The 19,274-nt window shown below is 41.8% G+C and overlaps 1 protein-coding gene across 1 annotated transcript; it reads left to right on the forward strand.

Annotated features, from left to right (window-relative positions):
- Window positions 1-3,973: 3,973 nt before the first annotated feature.
- IER2 (immediate early response 2) lies at window positions 3,974-6,141 on the forward strand. Its single transcript, XM_088133590.1, has one exon. The coding sequence runs from the start codon at window positions 4,137-4,139 to the stop codon at window positions 4,860-4,862; it is 726 nt and encodes a 241-aa protein (XP_087989716.1). The 5' UTR covers window positions 3,974-4,136; the 3' UTR covers window positions 4,863-6,141.
- The last annotated feature ends 13,133 nt before the right edge of the window (window positions 6,142-19,274 follow it).

The raw sequence follows: 19,274 nt of genomic DNA on the forward strand, positions 1-19,274 counted from the left end.
TCTGTAGTAGCCCATCTGACCATCATAATTTCGTAATGCGCGTAAGTCCACGATCTCATTTTATTTCCTCATCAATTTTCCGCAATTTCAAAGCTTGCAACGGTGTTACGCCAGCCAAATAAAAGATTTTATTTTACCTCTGATTCTGGATCAAGACAGAAATTTAGTGTGTGTGCAAACTACAGCATATGCATTTCAGTGTAGTATTTCTTGGCGTACCTGAGCCTCAGTGAAACAGTGAAGGAATACGTTTAGGTCGCGTGGGAGTTTTGTGATAAGGGTTTACACAGCCACACCCAAGGCGAGTATAGTCAGATCAAAATACAGTACTGGAAAGGCTGCAGGAATTAGGAAGACTAGGAGAGAAAACATAGTTTGTATTTGGTTTAGAGAGCATGATGCTCGTACTTGGCATTTACGAAGAGAAATTGCTTACAAATAAAAAGTGTGCGATGTGAGCTGTAAATTTAGATCCCTTAGTGGCAGGATTCAGGAGGAGATACGCCACCAAAGTGTATAAAGTATTGTGTTACCCCACACTCCGTTATACGTAGACACATGGCTGACAAGGCAGACGGATCCCTTGGTGAAGGCCCGGAAACTCAATTGAGCCTTTCGTCGCGTTACCCATTTATGGACACAGGAAGCAGAGCTACTACAAACGTAAGCGCTTTCGGAACATTGGTGAACGTAACCTCGACTCCCTCCTCCCACCCCTTGTCGTCAGTCTCCAATAATACATGCGGTAACCCCGGAGGCGGGGGGAGGGGTGACCTAAATAGAGGGAGGAGCCCAGCTCTGGGAGAAAAACGGATAGGGAGGTAGGCGTGAGCGTGCCTTCCATCCTGCTAATCAGGGCGTTTGGTTTTTCCCAACCAGTAAGATTTGGTAAGCAAATGTGTGTGAACGTGGGTGGCTCAAGCATAAACAGTGATGCTTCTCCCCCCCCAAAAAACCCACTGTGTAGTATAACAGGGTTATTAAGAAGCAGGGAGCCACAAATGCAGTTGGATGTGAGGGAATGTAAGGATGCAAGCTGGGAGCAAGCTCCATTGAAGGCTTTGCCTGAACTGGCGCTCCCTTTGGCTGCACTGGAAGTTCTGGAATTCTGGACCACCTTGGCTAAAACTGCCAGATTGGGAAATGCTGCAAGAGAATTTAGCCCCACGTCCGGTCTGCATAGGTTCTGTTTATGACAACAGGATTTCAAACCCTTGTTTGGGTGACAGGGGCAGCTATAGGGAGAAACAACTGAAATCAACACAACAGAGAAGGAAGAAGGAATCTCTTTCCTTTAAGTGCTACTATTGGGAAAAGCATACGAGCCTGAAATCCTGTGGGAGTTTTTTCTTCTGGCTGAGCATTTAGAGCAAGAAGGCCACATCCTTCTGCTTGTAACTTTGTTTGAAACCATCTTGCCTGCAAACTGTTAGATTGTACACAATAACCCTCAATTTTTATATATTAGTGCACAGGAGAGCAAAACTATCTTGTAGAAAGACCGGGATTCTTAGAAATATATATATCTAGCTACATTTTTAGGGGGCATAGAAATCAATTCTACATTCTTAGCTTGATAGAGAAAATAGAGCAGAGCTGATCATACATTTTGCAAAACAACTGTTGTGGTTCAGTTAGAACAAGATCTGGAGTTCAAAATACACTATCTCTAGGGTGTCTGGAGGTTGAGTCATGGCAATTGGACTTCTTTTCTTTTTGGTTAGAGACATTTCACTACTTGTCCAAGCAGCTTCTTCAGTCTAAAAAAGTTGGTTGGGGGACCCCATAAAAGTCTTCCAGGGTGGCTGTGTTTCTTACTAAGAGGGACAATAGGAGATGTGATTAGTAGAGTCTTTGAGATGTAGATGTCTTACTCCTAGTCCCTCACTCATCCCCAGGGGGATGTTAAGTGTTGCCTTCCTGCTGAACTTTTGAACTGTACTTAATCTTCCTGGGGACTGTTGAAAGACTGTACTAATCACATCTCCTATTGTCCCTTCAATGAGCCTATCATGCTAGTAAAAAACACAGCCACCCTGGAAGACTTTTATGGGGTCCCCCAACCAAGTTTTTTAGACTGAAGAAGCTGCTTGGACAAGTAGCGAAACATCTCTAACCAAAAAGAAAAGTCCAGTTGCCATGATTCAGCCTCCAGACAATTCCACCTGGATGACTGAGAATCTTCATAAACATATCTCTAGGGCGAGCTTAACATTTCTTGCAATCAGTCTTCTGCATTCATATAATTTTACATGGGAGTACAAACAAGATTGCTCACAATGTATTTTTTTTAAAGCATTTGCATTGCTTTGGTCCTGAAATTGCACAAATCTTTTATCCTAATTTCCTTTAATGTTGCTGATAGTACAACAGATTGAATATCCTTCCTATTCAAACATCTTTGTCATTAAGCCTGGAGGCTTAACCAGCATTATGTGAAATATGAAGATTGCAAGTACCAACTTGCAACCACAGTGATTTAAAGAAGTTTTAAATACCTCTGTAAATTAAATTAAAACTCAGTAAATCAATATTTTGTCTTTTGCTCTATCCTAGAGATTCTGTTGTAAGTAACAACATATATTACTTAAAGGATATATCTGGAATATTACTGTACTCCTAACAAACCACACTAGCTGTACTCATGCAACCTGTTTGGCTATAATTAGGGCTAGAAAACACACACACACCAGATGGGAGCAATGAGTTAAAACTATTCTGTATCATCCCTGATGTCTACTGGTCATTTGGATTTTTGCAGGCCAGATCTGATAGCCTTACTAAATAAAATGTTCGTTTAAATTTATCGCTTAATGTGTTGCCCTGCTAGTGATGACTTGTTTGCATAAATAGCTTGTGAATAGCAACAAGTTTTATGTCACCCTTATTTCAAGTGGGTTGGAACCAGGCCTGACTTAATCGGTATGAACATCTGTTCACAAATCTTCCTAATCCATGCTTCATTTAAAATGCCATCATTGCATTTTCACAACACACTAAGTCAAAATCAAATAAGACATAACACGGATTGCCTTTTATGCCAAAATAACTTGGCCGTGTTTGGGCTCTATTTAGATGAACAGTATTATTTGCTGTTCTGCCTCAGCCACCAAAGCTGCTCCTTGTCAGTTGCCAGTCACTGAATCTAACACAAGGATTGCAAGCGCAGAAGCCTTTCTCAGCCTTAAACATGCATGGAAGCAAATCCTGTTGATTTCAGTTAAACAATTTTCCCAGAGATAGGGAGCCTGTGGCCTTCAGGTAGTGAACTACATACAACTCCCCAAATTCTTCACTTTGCATATGATGTCTAAGGTTGGTAAGAGTTTAACAACCTCTGTAGTTTCTTGCATTCAATCAGATCTCCTTTAGGTTTACCTCATAAAATGTATTCCCATCCTAAGGAAACGAACAGCTTTACCCTGAAATCAACTGCTTCCCAAACTTTCCTTCATTACCCAAAACTGCTTATCAGAAAGTCCTTTTTACTTAAGTCAATTTAAATGTCCCTGTTGTGATGGGTAACGGGTTCGTGTGTCGTTACCCAAAGAAAAACCACTTTTAAGCCGATTTTGGGTAGTTTACCCAGGTCTGGGAAGCACTGAACTAAGGAATCTGCAGCTAGCCACTGCTTGTGCACTCCGCTTACACAGCCTAGTGCTCCATAGCATTTCCCAGGTGCTCAGTTTCTCAACCGCGGTACGCCACTTCGGCATAAGGGCCAACGTCCAGTTCTTTTGTTAGCAGGAGAAGCCGCCGTCCGCGAGCCCCGTCTCCTTCGGCGACGCCATTCTTGGCTCTTTTCTCCTCCCTCTCTGACATTTCCGCCTGCCCTTCCCCCTTTCGGGAAGGGCGGCCAGTGGCGCGCAGCACAAGGCCGGATGCGGCTCGCGGAGTGGGCGGAGGCGGCCCGGGCGCTGAGATCACCGGGAGTATAAAAACCAGCGCTCTGGGCGCGGCCCCGCTTAGTCGGAGCGGACGTCTCCAAAGCGGGCTGTCTGGGGGTGGGGTCGCTTTTGGAACGGAAAGGCCAGGGCGCGCCACTTTCGCCTTTGGGGGGGAGTGCAGGCGTTTCTCTTCCGACTCAGCAGCACAGCGTCAAAGGGTCCGAACCGAGACTCGGAGCGCCCGCCAGCATGGAGGTGCAGAAGGAAGCGCAGCGCATTATGACGATGTCGGTATGGAAGATGTACCACTCGCGCATGCAGCGCGGCGGCCTCCGACTACACCGCAGCCTGCAGCTGTCCCTTGTGATGAGGAACGCCCGCGACCTCTACCTCTCCGCCAAGCTGGAAGAAGAGGACGAGATGGGCGGAGGAACCGAGGAGAATTTTACTGGACGGCAGCCGCAACTAGACCTACAAGGAGCGGCGCCCAGTCCGCAGCATCTGGAGGGTCCTCCGGCAATCCTCTTCCCCCAAGCCCAGCAGGAGGTGCCTCCACCCACGCCGCAGCCCTGCGGCAGCCCGGATCCGGAACCCATGGAAACCCAGGAGGAGCCCGGCAGCACCTTCCCCGCGCATTCCGTGCCCCAGACGGCGTGGAGCCGAGGCGCCTCGGGGCCTCTGCCGGTCGGTGGGAAACCGAGCCGCAAGCGCCGCAGCAGCAGCCTGGGCAAGATTGGGGCCGCCGAAGCCGGCCTGGTGCCTAGCAAAAAGGCGAAGCTGGCGGAGGAGGAAGGCGAGCGGCAGCCCCAGCGGCAAGAAGGGCCTTTCCCGAGCTTGGCCCGAATCCTGCAGGACCGGTTCTCTGGCTTGATCCTCCAGCCTCCGCCAGCCAAAGGCGCCGAGGAGCCCAAAGCGAGCTGCAGGCAAGGCGACGGCGTGCTGAGCATAATGGTGAGGGCCGTGGTAGCCTTTTAAAGCGCCCCCGCCAGGGACTCGTAGCTGGAAACTTCTCCCTGCGGAGAAGCGGAGCCTGCGGAAGCCCCTCTCTGTGCAGAGGAGCTCGGTACCGCGCCTCTCCTCGGTGGCGGGACCTTGGCGGTTAGGACGGCGGGAGGCTGGTGGCGGCGGCGGCGGCGCGGGAGCCCGAGTGAGGCCTTCCGCCTGTCCTTCCCCCTGCGGGTTTGGGCGAGAGACGCTCTGGTGACTCGGGAAGAAGGCAAGACAAAGGCCGAGCGACGGCTGGCCAAGGAGGCGCTCCCTCGGACTGGGGCGCGGTGGCTGCGCGCCGAAAGCGGAACTGGTCACGCCAGCGCGAACGTCGCTGTTCCTGGAAGAGAGTCTGATAACTGGGGGGAGGGATGAAGTCGCCTCCATGAAAAGGGGAGAGACTTGGAAACCAGTCGGGCCTTTCAGATCCTGAGCTGGGTGGAAAGCAACCACTATCTGCTGCGTGCACTTTTACTTTTGGTGCTAGTCAAGAATAACGAAGCGTTTGTCCTGCTTTTCGTTAACTAAAGTTATTGCCAGTTCTAGGTAGAGGATTCCCCCTTCTTTCTGAAAGAGGCTTTCTTAGGCAGCCGGGGCTGTTGCCCTCAAGGGTTAAACAGTCCTGCTGAGAGCTTTTGAAGAAAAGAGCTTTTGTCAGCTTCACTCCTTAGATATGGGGGGGGGGGGGAGAGACTACCCAGCATTCTTTTCCTCAGGGCCATCCCTTTTTTTCTTACCTAGTAATTAAGAATGATCGAGTGGCCTGTTTCTTTGTGCCAGAAATGCTCTCTCAACCTGCTCAGTCTTGCCAGTTCATACATGGAGGGAGCAGGAAGAAGAGGGAAAAAAACGGACCAGTCATACTAGTATGACACATCTCTCATATGATGAGCATTTGCATTACACTGGGTCCAGGAGTGCAGGGGATTTCCTGTTCATGTTGCCTTAGCAGTGTGTGTGTATTTTTATGGCTGTGTTTTTTTACGGTGTGGGTGGAGCTCATGATCAGAGGGGAGGAAGATGAGTGGCATTTTTTGTAAGATGTCATCTCAAAAACTTGCTAGTGGTTTTCCTAGGTGACTGACACTGTTGATTTGTTGGACAGTGATGAGGAATAATGTGATATTCATAAAACATGTTTTTCCTCATCATCCAGCTTGATTATTTTATACCTAAATAGAAGCAGTGAAACCTGAACTGTACTTTGATGCTTTATATTGAAGTGTTTTGTAAGGTCTTTTTTTTCCTAAAAATTAAAAAAAAACAAGTGATTCTGTGGAACTCCATACCACTTTTTGTTGTTGTTCAAGAACTGCTGCTTTGTTTGCACAAATGTTTGAAGCAGTTCCTATTGTACTGGACTTAGTGTGTTATGAGGAATGTGTGTGCAATCTAGCTATACAGTTAGGAACAGAAATGTTAGAATGTGTTCCTGAAATGCTAGTTTTTTAAAACTAGCAGTAGATTGTTCACTGTTATGGTACTTTGTAATGTTACATGTATGTATCTTACATTTTTTCTTTTGCCTTGAAGAGGGCAAAAACACGGGCTTCTGTTTCTTACCCTCATGGTATTAATATTTTGATTGGTGAAATAAAAATTATGATTTTTTAAAAATTCCTGTAGTGTTTGATTTTGCTAAAAATAAAGTAGACCATCATACAGGGTTATAACAGGATGTGGGAGGGGAAAATGATCAGTTTGTGAGATCTGTGACCAAATATACGAGATCTCTTATGCTATTAAAAAACATAGAAGGTAATAAAAATGTGATTCAAATTGGAACTGCAAATTAGTGCAGTTCTACACTAATGGAACTGCAAATCCAAAGCAAAACATTCTAATCTCTCAAAAGCACATATAAAGGAACATTGCAGGCTCTTATACATGAGTTAATTAGCTTAATGCCTGAATTAGAGCATGTGGAATCAATTTTTTTTAAAGTTCAGTTTAGAAATCTGTCTGAATCAATTATTACACCTGTAATACAACTATTACACCTGTCTCCAAGAAGGAATTCCTGCATGGGGCCCTTAAGACATATGGGATTATGTTTTTCCACCTCAGGTAGCTCAACTTGTATAACAATACCTGATTCCAGGATGAATGTGAGTGCATGGGAGGTTTATATTTGGAACTCCAGGAACTGAAGCTTGTAAACTTGTTTATGATGAACAAAAATAACCTTTCCATAAATATGGGCCAGTAGCCAGCTGGTCGGGGTTGGCAGGCAAGACCTTGGATGAGCTTTTCAAAATATTTGCTGTTGCAGTATCTTGAAGTAATCTCCAAAACAGCATCTGCAGTACCTGGATTGTGTATCTGAACCCTTTCTGAAAGGATTCACTGGTGCAATATAGATTGCCAGGTTGGGCATGAGCACACTGCAAACAACCAAGAAAAGCTGTTTTCCTTCAATGGGAACCTTTAACCAGCATGGCCTGCATGCTCTAGCCAGGTGAGCGTTGGCTTCTATCAGCAAGGTGCTGATAATTCCATAGTTCAATGAGACAAGACTCGGAACAAGAAAGAATTAATGACCATTTAGACATACACACAGTTAATTTAGCCAGTTTTAATACTAAATAGCCTAATACAAGTTAGTTTCATGCTATACATGCAAAATGTATGCTTTGGGACAAAATCAGGTATTTAGCTTTGGTATTTAATAAATGCTATGCAAATTCCCCTTGACATTTTAAAGCATCTTCCTCAACACTCCCTGATTTGAGTGGATATGCCATGAAATAGCTGAGCAAGCAGGTAAGATGAGATCAATGATGATGGGGCCCCAGGGGCTGAAGGAACTCTGCTGTGATTCAGTGCTCAGGAATTTACTCCCTGTATTCTGAGCTGCTTCCAGCTGAGAGACCGTAACCTGGTAATTTTCCTCCATAACAATCTTGTGATTGTCCCCATCCTATAGAATTAATTCCTCAGGTGGCCTCAAGTGCTTGAGGTTTCTGAAATGCAAATGAGTGATACAAGGTAGTCTAGCTCTTGTTTTTTTCTGTGAATTAAGAGATTTCCAGAGGCTGGACACAAGAATTTCAAGTCAAATTCTTATGGATGCTTAAATGCGATTACTTCTGCTTCAAAAATCATGCGTGACCAAATGCTTCCCACTGTACACAATTCCCAGTACACAGAAAACTCTGATTGGGATCAAACATTCTACTAAACCAGATTAAATAAACCATAATTGGCTGGGGTCACAGAAGGGGCTAACAAAATATGGTTTAGTACAATGTGTCATTTCTTCTATAGGCTAGTAAGAGCTAGATTTCAAGTTAAGACTAAGCCTAGTTCTTCTCACAAAAGCTGCCCCGCCTGTTGGTGAGTCAGTCCAAAAGTCACTCTCTGTCATAGCTTGGCTGCTTTAACTGTGGGCGCAAAAACAAGTGGTTTGGCACTAGTAATGGACTATGACCTACTTTTGTAAGACTGCTAAGCATTGCATGCATACATAAAAGCAAGCTACAAACCTGTGGGCTTCCAGATGTTGTTGAAACTGCAGCTCTTGGCATCCCTTACCACTGGTCATGTTACCTGAGACTCCTGGATGTTGCAATGACAACAAAATTTGCACACCTTTGTTTATTTAGTTTGAAGCATACTGTGATCCTGGGTCTACACAGTCTTTGCTATCTCTCTCTTTATAGTACATTTGGGGTGAATACAACCTAAGAAATCTGGCTAGAATTAGAAACCATTACTACATGTACATAGATCTCCACTATTTGTATTGCTTTTAGTCAGAGGTGCTTGTAGAAGGCCTCACATTTTCCTGTACAGTACAGTATTCATTGTTCTGAACTATCGGGGGAACACACTTAAGTAGGGGACAAGTTAAGACAGGAAAACTTCTAAGTAGCTTTCCTCATACCTTCTGCTTGTGCTGGACTACAGTACAGTTCCTATTAAACTTTAATTGCTTAGAAATCTAACACAGCTGGAAGGCACCTTGAAGAATATTGTCCTATAATTAAGGAGGGATTTGAACTCAAGCAGATAGGTAGTGCAGAAAGAACTGAGAAGCAAAGCACAGCATCTGGTTTTAAGATTACAATTTACTGCTATTTTGTAGACATTCAGGTGTAGCAAAATGCTAAAGATGATCCATTTTTATGATTCTGTGACAGATCTTTCATAGTTCTGTATTTTTTAAAATGGAATTGCTAAGCATTTCAATATATGATGCTGATCTGCTGAAATACGATCCTACTGAGTATCACTCAGTAACCTGCTTAGCTGCATAAATGTGCAGAAGTACTTGACCATAAGTCACAAACCTAAAGTCTAATTTCAAGGGACCTCCAAGGTCCCTTCCAGCCCTATGATGCTATGATTCATTCAGACATATGTCCAGTGAAAGAATGTTGCCTATTTTGTGCATCTGATTCCTCGGCCTTTCTATGCCAAGGGCAGAATTCCCATGACACTACCTATTACACTAGTCTTTTCAGCACTGTTGTGACAGAATAATGTCAGGTCCAGGATCCATTGTTAACAGCTTCAAGGAGTAAGGGAGAAAAGGTGTACAAGCATCTTTCTCAAGGTCAAGATCAGGCATGCTTTCTGATCCGTGCGGTCTTTGTTGTGACAGACTTAAGAAAGCTGCAAGCTTTCCCATTTTGGCTATAGATAATAAAGAGTTTTCTATGCTTGTCTTCTAATACTGCCTTGGATTTTCTTTTCTGGTAGAGAGAGGATTTTCTAAGTAATTGAAATATGTTTCATCCTTTTCATCCTTATATGTTATATTTTAGAATGTGGCTGAAGCATTTCTTTTAATGTGTGATTTTAATGATGTTCTTCTGAAAATTATAGGGAGCCTCTATGGGAGTCCCCAGGATCCCTAAATACACGTGCATCTTAACATTATCTTATATTTATAGGTCCTAGGAATATGAGGAAAGTCCTCTCCCTGCCTTCTATCTTGAAGAGTAACTCCCAGTCAAAGTAGATACTTCTGGATCATGATCTTTCTCAGCAGAAAGTTGCTCCTTCCAAGCTCAGTAACCAAAATATCTTGTGCCCCAGCAGTGGGCCCCTTTGCCCATGTCACTGTCATTGTCTGTCATGTAATCTGAGTAGAACATCTGCCCAGTCTTGCTTTTGTTGAATGCAAAGTAACTGGAGATTTAAGAATTACACATTTCCTTCTTTTTCCCAGAATGCAGTATAATTTTAGTTTGTATTTATTTAAGATTAGTATGAACATGACCATTTTTGCTCTCGTAGCTCCTTTATGTTTGTAGGAAATCCTGACAGCCTAGCTAATTCTGCATTGCACCTAGGGGCCCTGTCATGCCATTGCCTGTGCAAGACACTCCCTCTGTGAATAGACAGAGGGGTCTTTGATAATGCCCCAAGCACATCTCCAGCAGAACAAAGGCAGCATAACTAATGGCTCTCACTCACACAGTATGACTGCCAGGAATCTGAATTCCCTCCACCCCCTAAAGGCACAGGCTGAAGGACAGGAACCCCCCTCAATCACACACACACACTGTCTCTCTGACTGTCTCTGTCTCTGTCTCCCTCCCTCCCTCCCTCCCTCTCTCACACACACACAAACACACACACACTTAAGCGAGGCTATGGGGTTGCACAGTGAGGAAGGCTTAGCATGCTAAATGCAGTCAGGGTGGTTTCCTGTGCACCAGCTACTACTGGAGACAGGATACTGGAGCGGATGGCTTGTTCTGCCTTGCCATAAGACAGGCTGCATCCGGCACCTGCTGAAGTTCCTGTTCCCACGGGAGTGTGGGAAGGGGGCAGCACCATAAACACTGTTACACCTTCTATTGGATTAGATTTGGAGTCTGATAACCACACTCCTCTTGGACCAGGTAATTCTGATAGAAAATTTTATTTAAACTGGTGTGGAATTTTACTTTTCCCTTTTCTGGTTTCACAGAATTTCCCCTGGTCTTTTTTAAATAGTGGTAAGAGAAAGAATGCCCAGTATCTCTAGTTTCAGAATATACATGTAACTTGCAGAGAAAAATATTATTGCATCAAAATAGAAGAAAAGAAATGGTTTGCAGCAACTCTTAGTCAGGCATAAGGGAAAGACTTTCATGTGCATTAGCTGGATGTACAAATTGTGCCACATGCATCTCTGCATACACTCACATTGTAGATTTATATTAGTACCAGCTGTTTAAAAATTCTTGAGTTACTTTAGTGGATATAAAGAGGTGTGTTCTGGTTACAAAGCTGGCAAATATACCCAATTTCCAGACTCCTAGCATTTACTAGTACACCCACACTTTGGCTGGAGGCTAAAATCCTTCATTAATTTCCTTCTTTCCATCCATCTTAACCAACAGTTCTCAGCCTAAATAAATTGTGCCTGTAGTTTTTTCCCCTTATCTTTAGAATTCTTTTTTCTGAGCATAGACCAGGCATCCCCTCTTCATCCCTCAATCCTTGCTTCTCATGACACATGCGTCAGTCTAGTTGGAAAGTTGCAGAAAAGGCATGTTGCTTATTGGAATTTCTTAAGCCTTCCTCAGAATGGTTTTGTTCAAGCCAGCTTCTCTTAAGCAGAACAGGTATGCCTTTACCAGTCCACTTGTGCACTGCCCCATTGTTGGAGAAGACAGGGATCCTACAATTACAGAACACTCCTTAGCATGTGGAATGTCTATTGAATATGATCATGGGCAGGGAGTAGCCAGACAGCCTCATTAAATTGCTCCAACCAGGGCAATTATGGGCCCCACCTCAGAATAATTAGTATCCATGGGAAACTGCTTGGTAGACAGGCTGCATAAGCTAACAGCTAGAGCAGGTTATGCTAGTAGCTAGGATTCCTGATGTCGTCATGTTCCCACCCTCCTCCCAAAAAGAAAGCAACAAAAACTAGTTGGTGAGAATAGGGAAGGAACCTGGAATCCAGACTGTTTTAAGGATATAAATGATACCTGTCTTCTATGAGCTTTAGTGCAGCCTTTAATAACTGGTAGACATGCAGAGTTGAACTTACCAAATGTTGTAAAGCTGAAGGACTGCAGCAGCAAAACAAAAGCAAAAGCAATACCTCTTCAATATTGCCTGCCACATGCTACTCTGTATGACTTATGAATGTCTGTCTATTTATTTATTTATTTATTTATTTATTTATTTATCGAAATTGTCACCGCCCATCTCGAACGACTCTGGGTGGTTTTCAAAATAGCCAAAATCAATTAAAATTACAAAATTACAATAATTTATTAATAAATTGTATTAATAATACAATAACATTTATGTATCCAACAAAATTATCAAGTTACAAAACAGCTAGCAAGAGCGTTAATGGACCTTAAACTATGACTTGTACAACAAAAAATAATATTTAGAATTTATTAGATTCCATTACATTTGCATCAAAAAGGATTGTCAAGACAGCATTTTGCTGGAGATGTAATAAGGACAATGCTTCTTTAAAACACATATTTTTACAATGTCCTATACCTACTAAGTAAGTTTTGGGAGAAAGTAGTAGAACATATAAATGTGACTGTGCAACAGAAGCTAACATTTTCAGAGGATATTATTCTCTTGAATTACATACCTAGTACATGGAACTTGACAAGTGGACAACGTAAATGGATTCTCCGTCCTCTTACTGTGGCCAAAAGACTGATATTGCAGCATTGGAAAGATAAATGTATGGCCCCATTTACTCAATGGATTGAAGACCTGATTGCACTTGCCACTTATCAGCAGATTGCCTATAGACATAGACTTTGTATGGACTAGTATAATGAAATATGGGACTCATTTATACAAAATATAGTAGGTTAAAAAAAAACATGATAGTCATATAAATATATTAGAAATATATACATACTTGACTAATATTTGCATTAGATATATATAGAATTGCAATTTTACTGTTATGACATATCATACTATTTTTTTCTTTGTCGTACTTCTTTCACTTTTTTATAAAGCACTTTTTATGTTATTGTTTTTTTCTCTTTGACAATGTATCTCCATCATTATTATCAATGTGTTTTGCTCTTTTTATGTTATTAATTAAAAAGCAATAAAAATAAATTTAAAAAGTTACAAAGCAGCTAGCAGAATGAGGCAAAGGTCATGTACTCTTTTTTTTTTAACTTTATTAAATTTCAACAAAGAATAAAATGTCAGAAAATTAAGAAAAAAAGAGAATAGAAAAAGAGGAAAGACCAGAAAAGAATACAAAAAAGAAAAAGTAGGAAGAGAAAAAAAGAGATAACTTTCGACTTTCTTTGGTACAGACATAGACATACATACATTCACCTCTTACTCTAATGTTTAAAATAATACAAAATAAATTATATCAATAGAAGATATAAGAAAAACTAATACAAAGTATTTCTATAATTATGAAATATATCAGTTATCAAACCCCAAAATTAAAGTTTAATTTCTTTCCGTCTCAAACAAAAAGTCCAGAAGTGGTTTCCAAATAGAAACAAAGCCAAAGTCTTTTCTTTAATCAAAGTAGTCAATTTCACCATTTCCGCCAATTCCATGGATTTCACTATCCATTCTTCAGCTGTAAATCTTTCCATTTCTGTGCATATAAAAGTCTTGCTGCTGTTATCATATAGAGAAATAAATTCCCATGTTTTCTTTCTGTCTGTTTGTCCATCATACCTAAAAGGAAAACCTCTGGTTTCAATTGTACATCCATTTTTAACATTTTCTGAATTAAAGTACGTATCATATCCCAATATTTCGTAGCTTTCTTACAAGTCCACCAGAGATGATTAAAAAATACCTTCACATTGATTGCATTTCCAACATACATTTGACATCTCTTTATACATCTTAGATAATTTATTTGGTGTTAAATATCAATGGTACATCATTTTATAAAAAAAATTCTTTCAAGTTGTAGTTAAGTGTAAACTTGCAACGTTCATATATTCCTGCATGTTTCTTACTTCCTTATAGAATAATTCCAAAGGCTGTAATTTATGCAGTTTGGGTATTTATACTCACTGCAACCAACTGGAGTGTTAGTGACAACTTAAGCCAACTTTAAGCAAAGTAGAAAATTGTTCTCCTTTTTTTTTTTAATCACAGGGTAGAAATGGTTGATATTCTGCACCCAAAGCTTGTTTACAAGTTTTCAATATTTGATTTGGAACCAGACTCTTTTGGAACTGATTCCAAATCAATGAGAGAATCAGTGCTTGTGAGGGAGCTAACCTTTTGGGAACAGACAGGATTTGTCATTATTTAGCCTTATTTCAGTTAAAGAAAAGAAAAGAAATTCCAGATTTTCTTCCTGGAGCTTCTTTTCAGAAAACAGATGAGATCAATATGATATTTCTTTGTCTTGTCATATTTTTAACAGATACTGGCATGGCATTCTAGCCTTGGACCTCTTATCATTCTGTGCTGGGATAAAGCATTATAAGCATGCTGAGATGTTGGGGTGGGGAGGGTTGAAAAAATATTGAGAACCAAAGAAAAGAAAGGCGGATGAGTAAGCTTTCCTCCTCTTTTTAAGATAGTCCAATCTTGGACTAATAGTATCTCTGGAGCCTTTTTGTCAGAATGTGATGCCTCCTTTCACCATCAGACTTAGAGTTAAATGGGAAAAAGTTATGCACTAAAACTGTATGAAGTGAAAGGGTTCTTAATTCTCTCTTGCCCAGATATTCCTGATTCCATGGGAACCCACTGATTTCTCTAGAGGCATGGAGTGTAAGAATGGTATAAAGTTCTTTGATTAGACTGGGCCTTCTTTTCCACCTTAGGTGATACTCCTGCTGCCTCAAGACTACTGAGACCATTTATCCTCCTACAACTTAATATTTTGTTCCGCCCACTGTCTGACTGCACATGCTGGATCTCATGGGTGCAGGCTTAGGGAGGAACCTTGGGAACACTCTGGCTATTCCTTATCCCTCACTTCAGCAGGATGGCCTTTGCAAATTTGCCCGTGGCATGCTGCCAGTCAGGTTGAAATAACAACAGGATGGCTGGCAAGACCAAATCTTTGGTAACTAGTGGGGAAAGTTTTTCCTATCCAAAGACCACACAAAAATAGTTTATCCTCTTTCCCAAATACATGGAATGTAAAGCCCATGTCATTCTTGTCTCTCAAAATAATATAAATTAAGCTTACTTTTATAGAAGCTAATTACCTTTATGTATATATGCTACTAATTGTGTAGCACATTTCTGGGTTTATTTGGAAGACCAACACTTTGTTTTTTTAATGAAGAGAAACTTATGGACAACATAGTACAAGGGGTTATTGAAAGTCCCTAAGCAAGAGATAAAAAGCTGGGATAGCAAAATGTATCACTAGGATCAGGGAATGGGACTGTGGTCTCAACCCCATTCCTTCTCAAAGTGGATCTTTAGCATAACTAGTTGCTCACTAAACATACTGTTCCAGTGTTCCTGAAGCAAAAGCATACATAATTCAAACATATGGAATTTACACGAAGGAGAGAAGCTGACATATGTATATGGAGAAGTCTGTTGTGCTGAATGTGAGATTATGCCTGTATAAAAGTGTGGGTGTGCAGTGTTTCAGAATTGATTTCAAAAAGGTGCTTCAGAACATGTGGGATATAAATGTAGTACTGCCTGCCACTATTTAAAGCAGCTGCCTCTTTTCCAATCCTGGGATGCTTTCAAGAATTCCAGGCAGGTCCTATATTTACACTCCTGCTTGCTCCAAACTCTCTTTGTGGAATTGACCTCAAAAGTGCTGAGACAACCCTAATCATCAGTGTATCTGTGCATGCAAATCAGTAAAGCTGATAATTTCCATTCTGTCAGCTACAGGTAACATGAAAGATAATGGTGACCTTTACAGGGCAGGAGATGCCATCCTTCCTGTACAAAACAACAGCTGTTTGCACCTGGATCTCAAAAGGAACCTCTCTTTTCTTTCCCTGTGCAGGCAGTACTGGTGACCTATGGCTACTTTCTGCTGTTAGGAAACTGGGAAGTGAGAGGAGAATGGCAGCTCTTAACAATAGTTGCTCCCTCCTAAAATACATTTTCCATGTCCTTTGAACTATAATACAGAGGCTATTATTGTAGTGTGTGTGTGTGCGCGCATGCGCACACCTTTGAGTCAGTTTTTGACTCTTGGGAACTGCCTGGACAATTCCCTGAAGTTTTCTTGGCAAGATTCCAGAAGTGGTTTGCCATTGCTTACTTCCTGGGGCTGAGAGAAAGTGACTGGCCCAAAGTCACCCAGCTGGTTTTGCGCCTAAGGTGGGACTAGAACTGACAGTCTCCTGGTTTCTAGCCTGGTGTCTTAACCACTACACCAAGCTGGCTCTCATTATTGTAATAGCACTCTGTTTATCTGGTGTACTTTACCACACTCAATAGCACCATATTACATTAACTGGTATATTAGTAGTATCAGTTAAGATACTAAGTGGAGGCAGTAGTGGCAGGGTCAAAATATTATCAGCCACAGAAGATTACAGGGTGACTTGGGGGCAGTTGCTTTCTCACAGCCCAACCTATCTTTCAGGGTTATTGTTGTTGTTGTGGAAAAAAAGCAAGAGGAGAATATGCATGCTGTTTTAAGCTCCTGGATGAAAGGCAAGATATAACTAATTAATTAATTAGCTAGTCCTACTAGGCCTTCCTGGTTGTTAGGTTAGTAATCCACCCCCAAACTGTGGTGCTTTAGGTGAGAACACAACTTTGTTCAGCAAGTCCTGCTGGGCAAAAGATCTACCATCTGTACTAGAGTTCAGACTGCAGTTATCAAACAGGATGCACTCCTCTGCTATCTGAGGGAGAGGAAGGAAGGGGAAGAGGAAGGGGAAGGAAAGGGATTCATCTATTGTGGTGGCCAGAAATTTCTCTGCTTCCCTGCATCACATATTTTAAACCCAGTTCTCTCTCTAAAATCAAACAATAAAAAAGTATTCCTTAGTAATACTAACTAACCACCCCCCCTTTATTTCAGGGCCATTCTTGGGGCTTTCTTTCAACAAGGACTGGATAGAGAAATCTCCTGGCTCTTTCAGCCCCTCTAAGAAAGACCATCATCTGTAGTTTTTATATTAAGATTTCAGCCCAAGAAGGCTCAAAATGACATCAACCAGTGTCACTACAAATGTGTATTCTTCCTTTACCAATCAAGCATGTGAGGTTAAAGGATAAAAGCTTACAAGTCAGGCAAAAGTTATCAGGCAGAATTAAAACTCCCAGCACTTCAGCTTGATTTAAGTACTTGAATGTGGCAACAATTTGCCGTGTCATTTAAACTTAGCCCTCAGCTGCTATGGTGCAATGTTTGTGTGCCATAGCAGTGCCTTTGTTGCTGAGCTACAGATTAGCCTCCCAGTATGGTGTATGAACAGGAGACTTGATTTAAGCAAACAGTGATACATATGTGCAAAGGCTGAAGAGCTTTTTCCTTGCTCCTTCGGCAGCATCACAATTAAATGAGGCCTAAATCGAGCTGTTCAGCCACCTGCTCCACAAACTAGCTAAGAAGCAGAGGAAATATACGTCAGGGTGGATGAATGCACTCCAACTCGGTTTCATTAAGCTGTCTGGGTGGTGAGTGATTAAAAGGAGATGCTGATACTCCCTCCGGCTGCATTCCACACTGACTACGCGGCCTCCAATCCACCCCCATCTCCTGGCCAGCAAGTGCGGAAGTGGGGAATTTCCTGGCACCAGATGCGGAACAGGAAAGCGGAAATGAAAACAGCGGCAAGCCAAAATAGATTGGGGATGGGAAGAAAAGGAGGGGGAGTGCTTGTCTCTTAAAGGCACAGGATTATCCATAGGCCCAAAAGGAAGTAAATTTATTCAAAGCAGATGGATGAGCATTCAGGGAGGGGCACGGTTTCTCTTTGCTCTCCCATCAACACACCCATTGCAAATGGGCTTGCCCCACAACACAGTTTTTTTCCCCTCCTCATTAGCCCATTCAAAGTGTTGCATTGCATGGGAGCAATTTAGGACAAGACTGTAGGTGGCCCATGGCTGTACAGAAAGAAAAAAAATGCATCAAACAGCTTTACTTTCGAATAAGGTGCCAATTCCTAGCTCTGTCAACACAATGCATAGTGTAAGAATAATCACTCCCTCACCCATAAACAAGCCTCACAATGCTGAAGAAATATGTTCAGTTCTCCTTGAGAACTGTGAGCATAATAGAATGCTAAAGATTTTGCCTCCTTTTCTTCTTGCTGAGACTGTTTTAGTAGTCTGAATCAAGGAAATACGGTATTTCCCAAGCCACAGAGGTAATTTGCATTTTTGACAATGCTGTGGCTGGCTGTGGAGTCAGTCAGCATTCCAGAATGAATCCATATTGAATGGATTTGAATAGAAATCCCCAAGAAGGAAGAAAGCATACAGTATCTACCTGGCCTTAAACACTCTGTCTTTTTTGCAGATGTGCCCAATGTAATTAATTTTGTTCCCTATGTTCTGTTATTGGCAAAGACACCAATAACAGACAGTCCACCCAACTCCCCAAAAATTCAGGGCATGCTTCCTTCCTACCGGGTGCCACACCATCTCCTCTCCATCCTGATCTGTTCCCCTTTCCTCAATATTCCAGCTGTGCCATTTCCTCAGGCCATTCAGCATTGTCTGGAAGCTAGGAAGGCTGCAGGCATGGAGTGAAAGGGAAGACGGGGGGGGGGGGGGAGAGCGAGAGTGCGAGCAGTGATGAATCAACAGCTGCATTCCAGTCTTTGGAAGTTAGCCAAAGAGCCCTGCTTTGAAGCAACCAAAAGGTCTACAGCCTCCATTCTTTCACTTATTATTTGTTCATTCTTGTTTGAGTAAAAAAGATAAAAATACCCTTGAGTCCCTGAGTAAAGGTGCTTCTAATTAATTTTTCAAAAATTAAAGGAGTATTATGTCCTCTCCATTCTATGCTTGTCCTCTAATACAAATTTGAACCCTTTCACACCCAGCATACAAATGAGAAGAATGTTATTAAACTACACAGATAGATGTCCCTATAAAAAATTAGTAGTTGTACTGCATAGAGAATGGATACAATTCTCCTGTTTGGATTCATCTAATTTTTGATATAATTGAGGGATACCTTTTCAGAATTTTGGAATTCTTAAAAACTCTACTTGGAAAGATCCCTGTCTCATATACCTCATATATCAGATAATAGTGCTAGAAATTAAAAGCTAGTAACATGCCTCTACAACAGCCCTATTTTGATTATAAGCTATATGAGAAGCTGCCTACTTCTATAGATATACAAAGCGTTATGTTTCCCAAGACATTATTTCTGTTGCATGCTAATTGGCTACAAGTACCGATGTGGAAGACAGATGTTTCTTTTAATTGATTGATGATAAACTTGTTTCTGGACCACATTGATTCCTTTTTCTATGGGATAGACCCTCCTAATAGTCCAGGAAATACGTTGAGAAT

This window comes from Python bivittatus, unplaced genomic scaffold (genome assembly GCF_059951505.1).
Source record: "Python bivittatus isolate LINGU-HERP-01145 unplaced genomic scaffold, Pbiv_v1 ctg000080_np1212, whole genome shotgun sequence".
NCBI lineage: Eukaryota > Metazoa > Chordata > Lepidosauria > Squamata > Pythonidae > Python > Python bivittatus.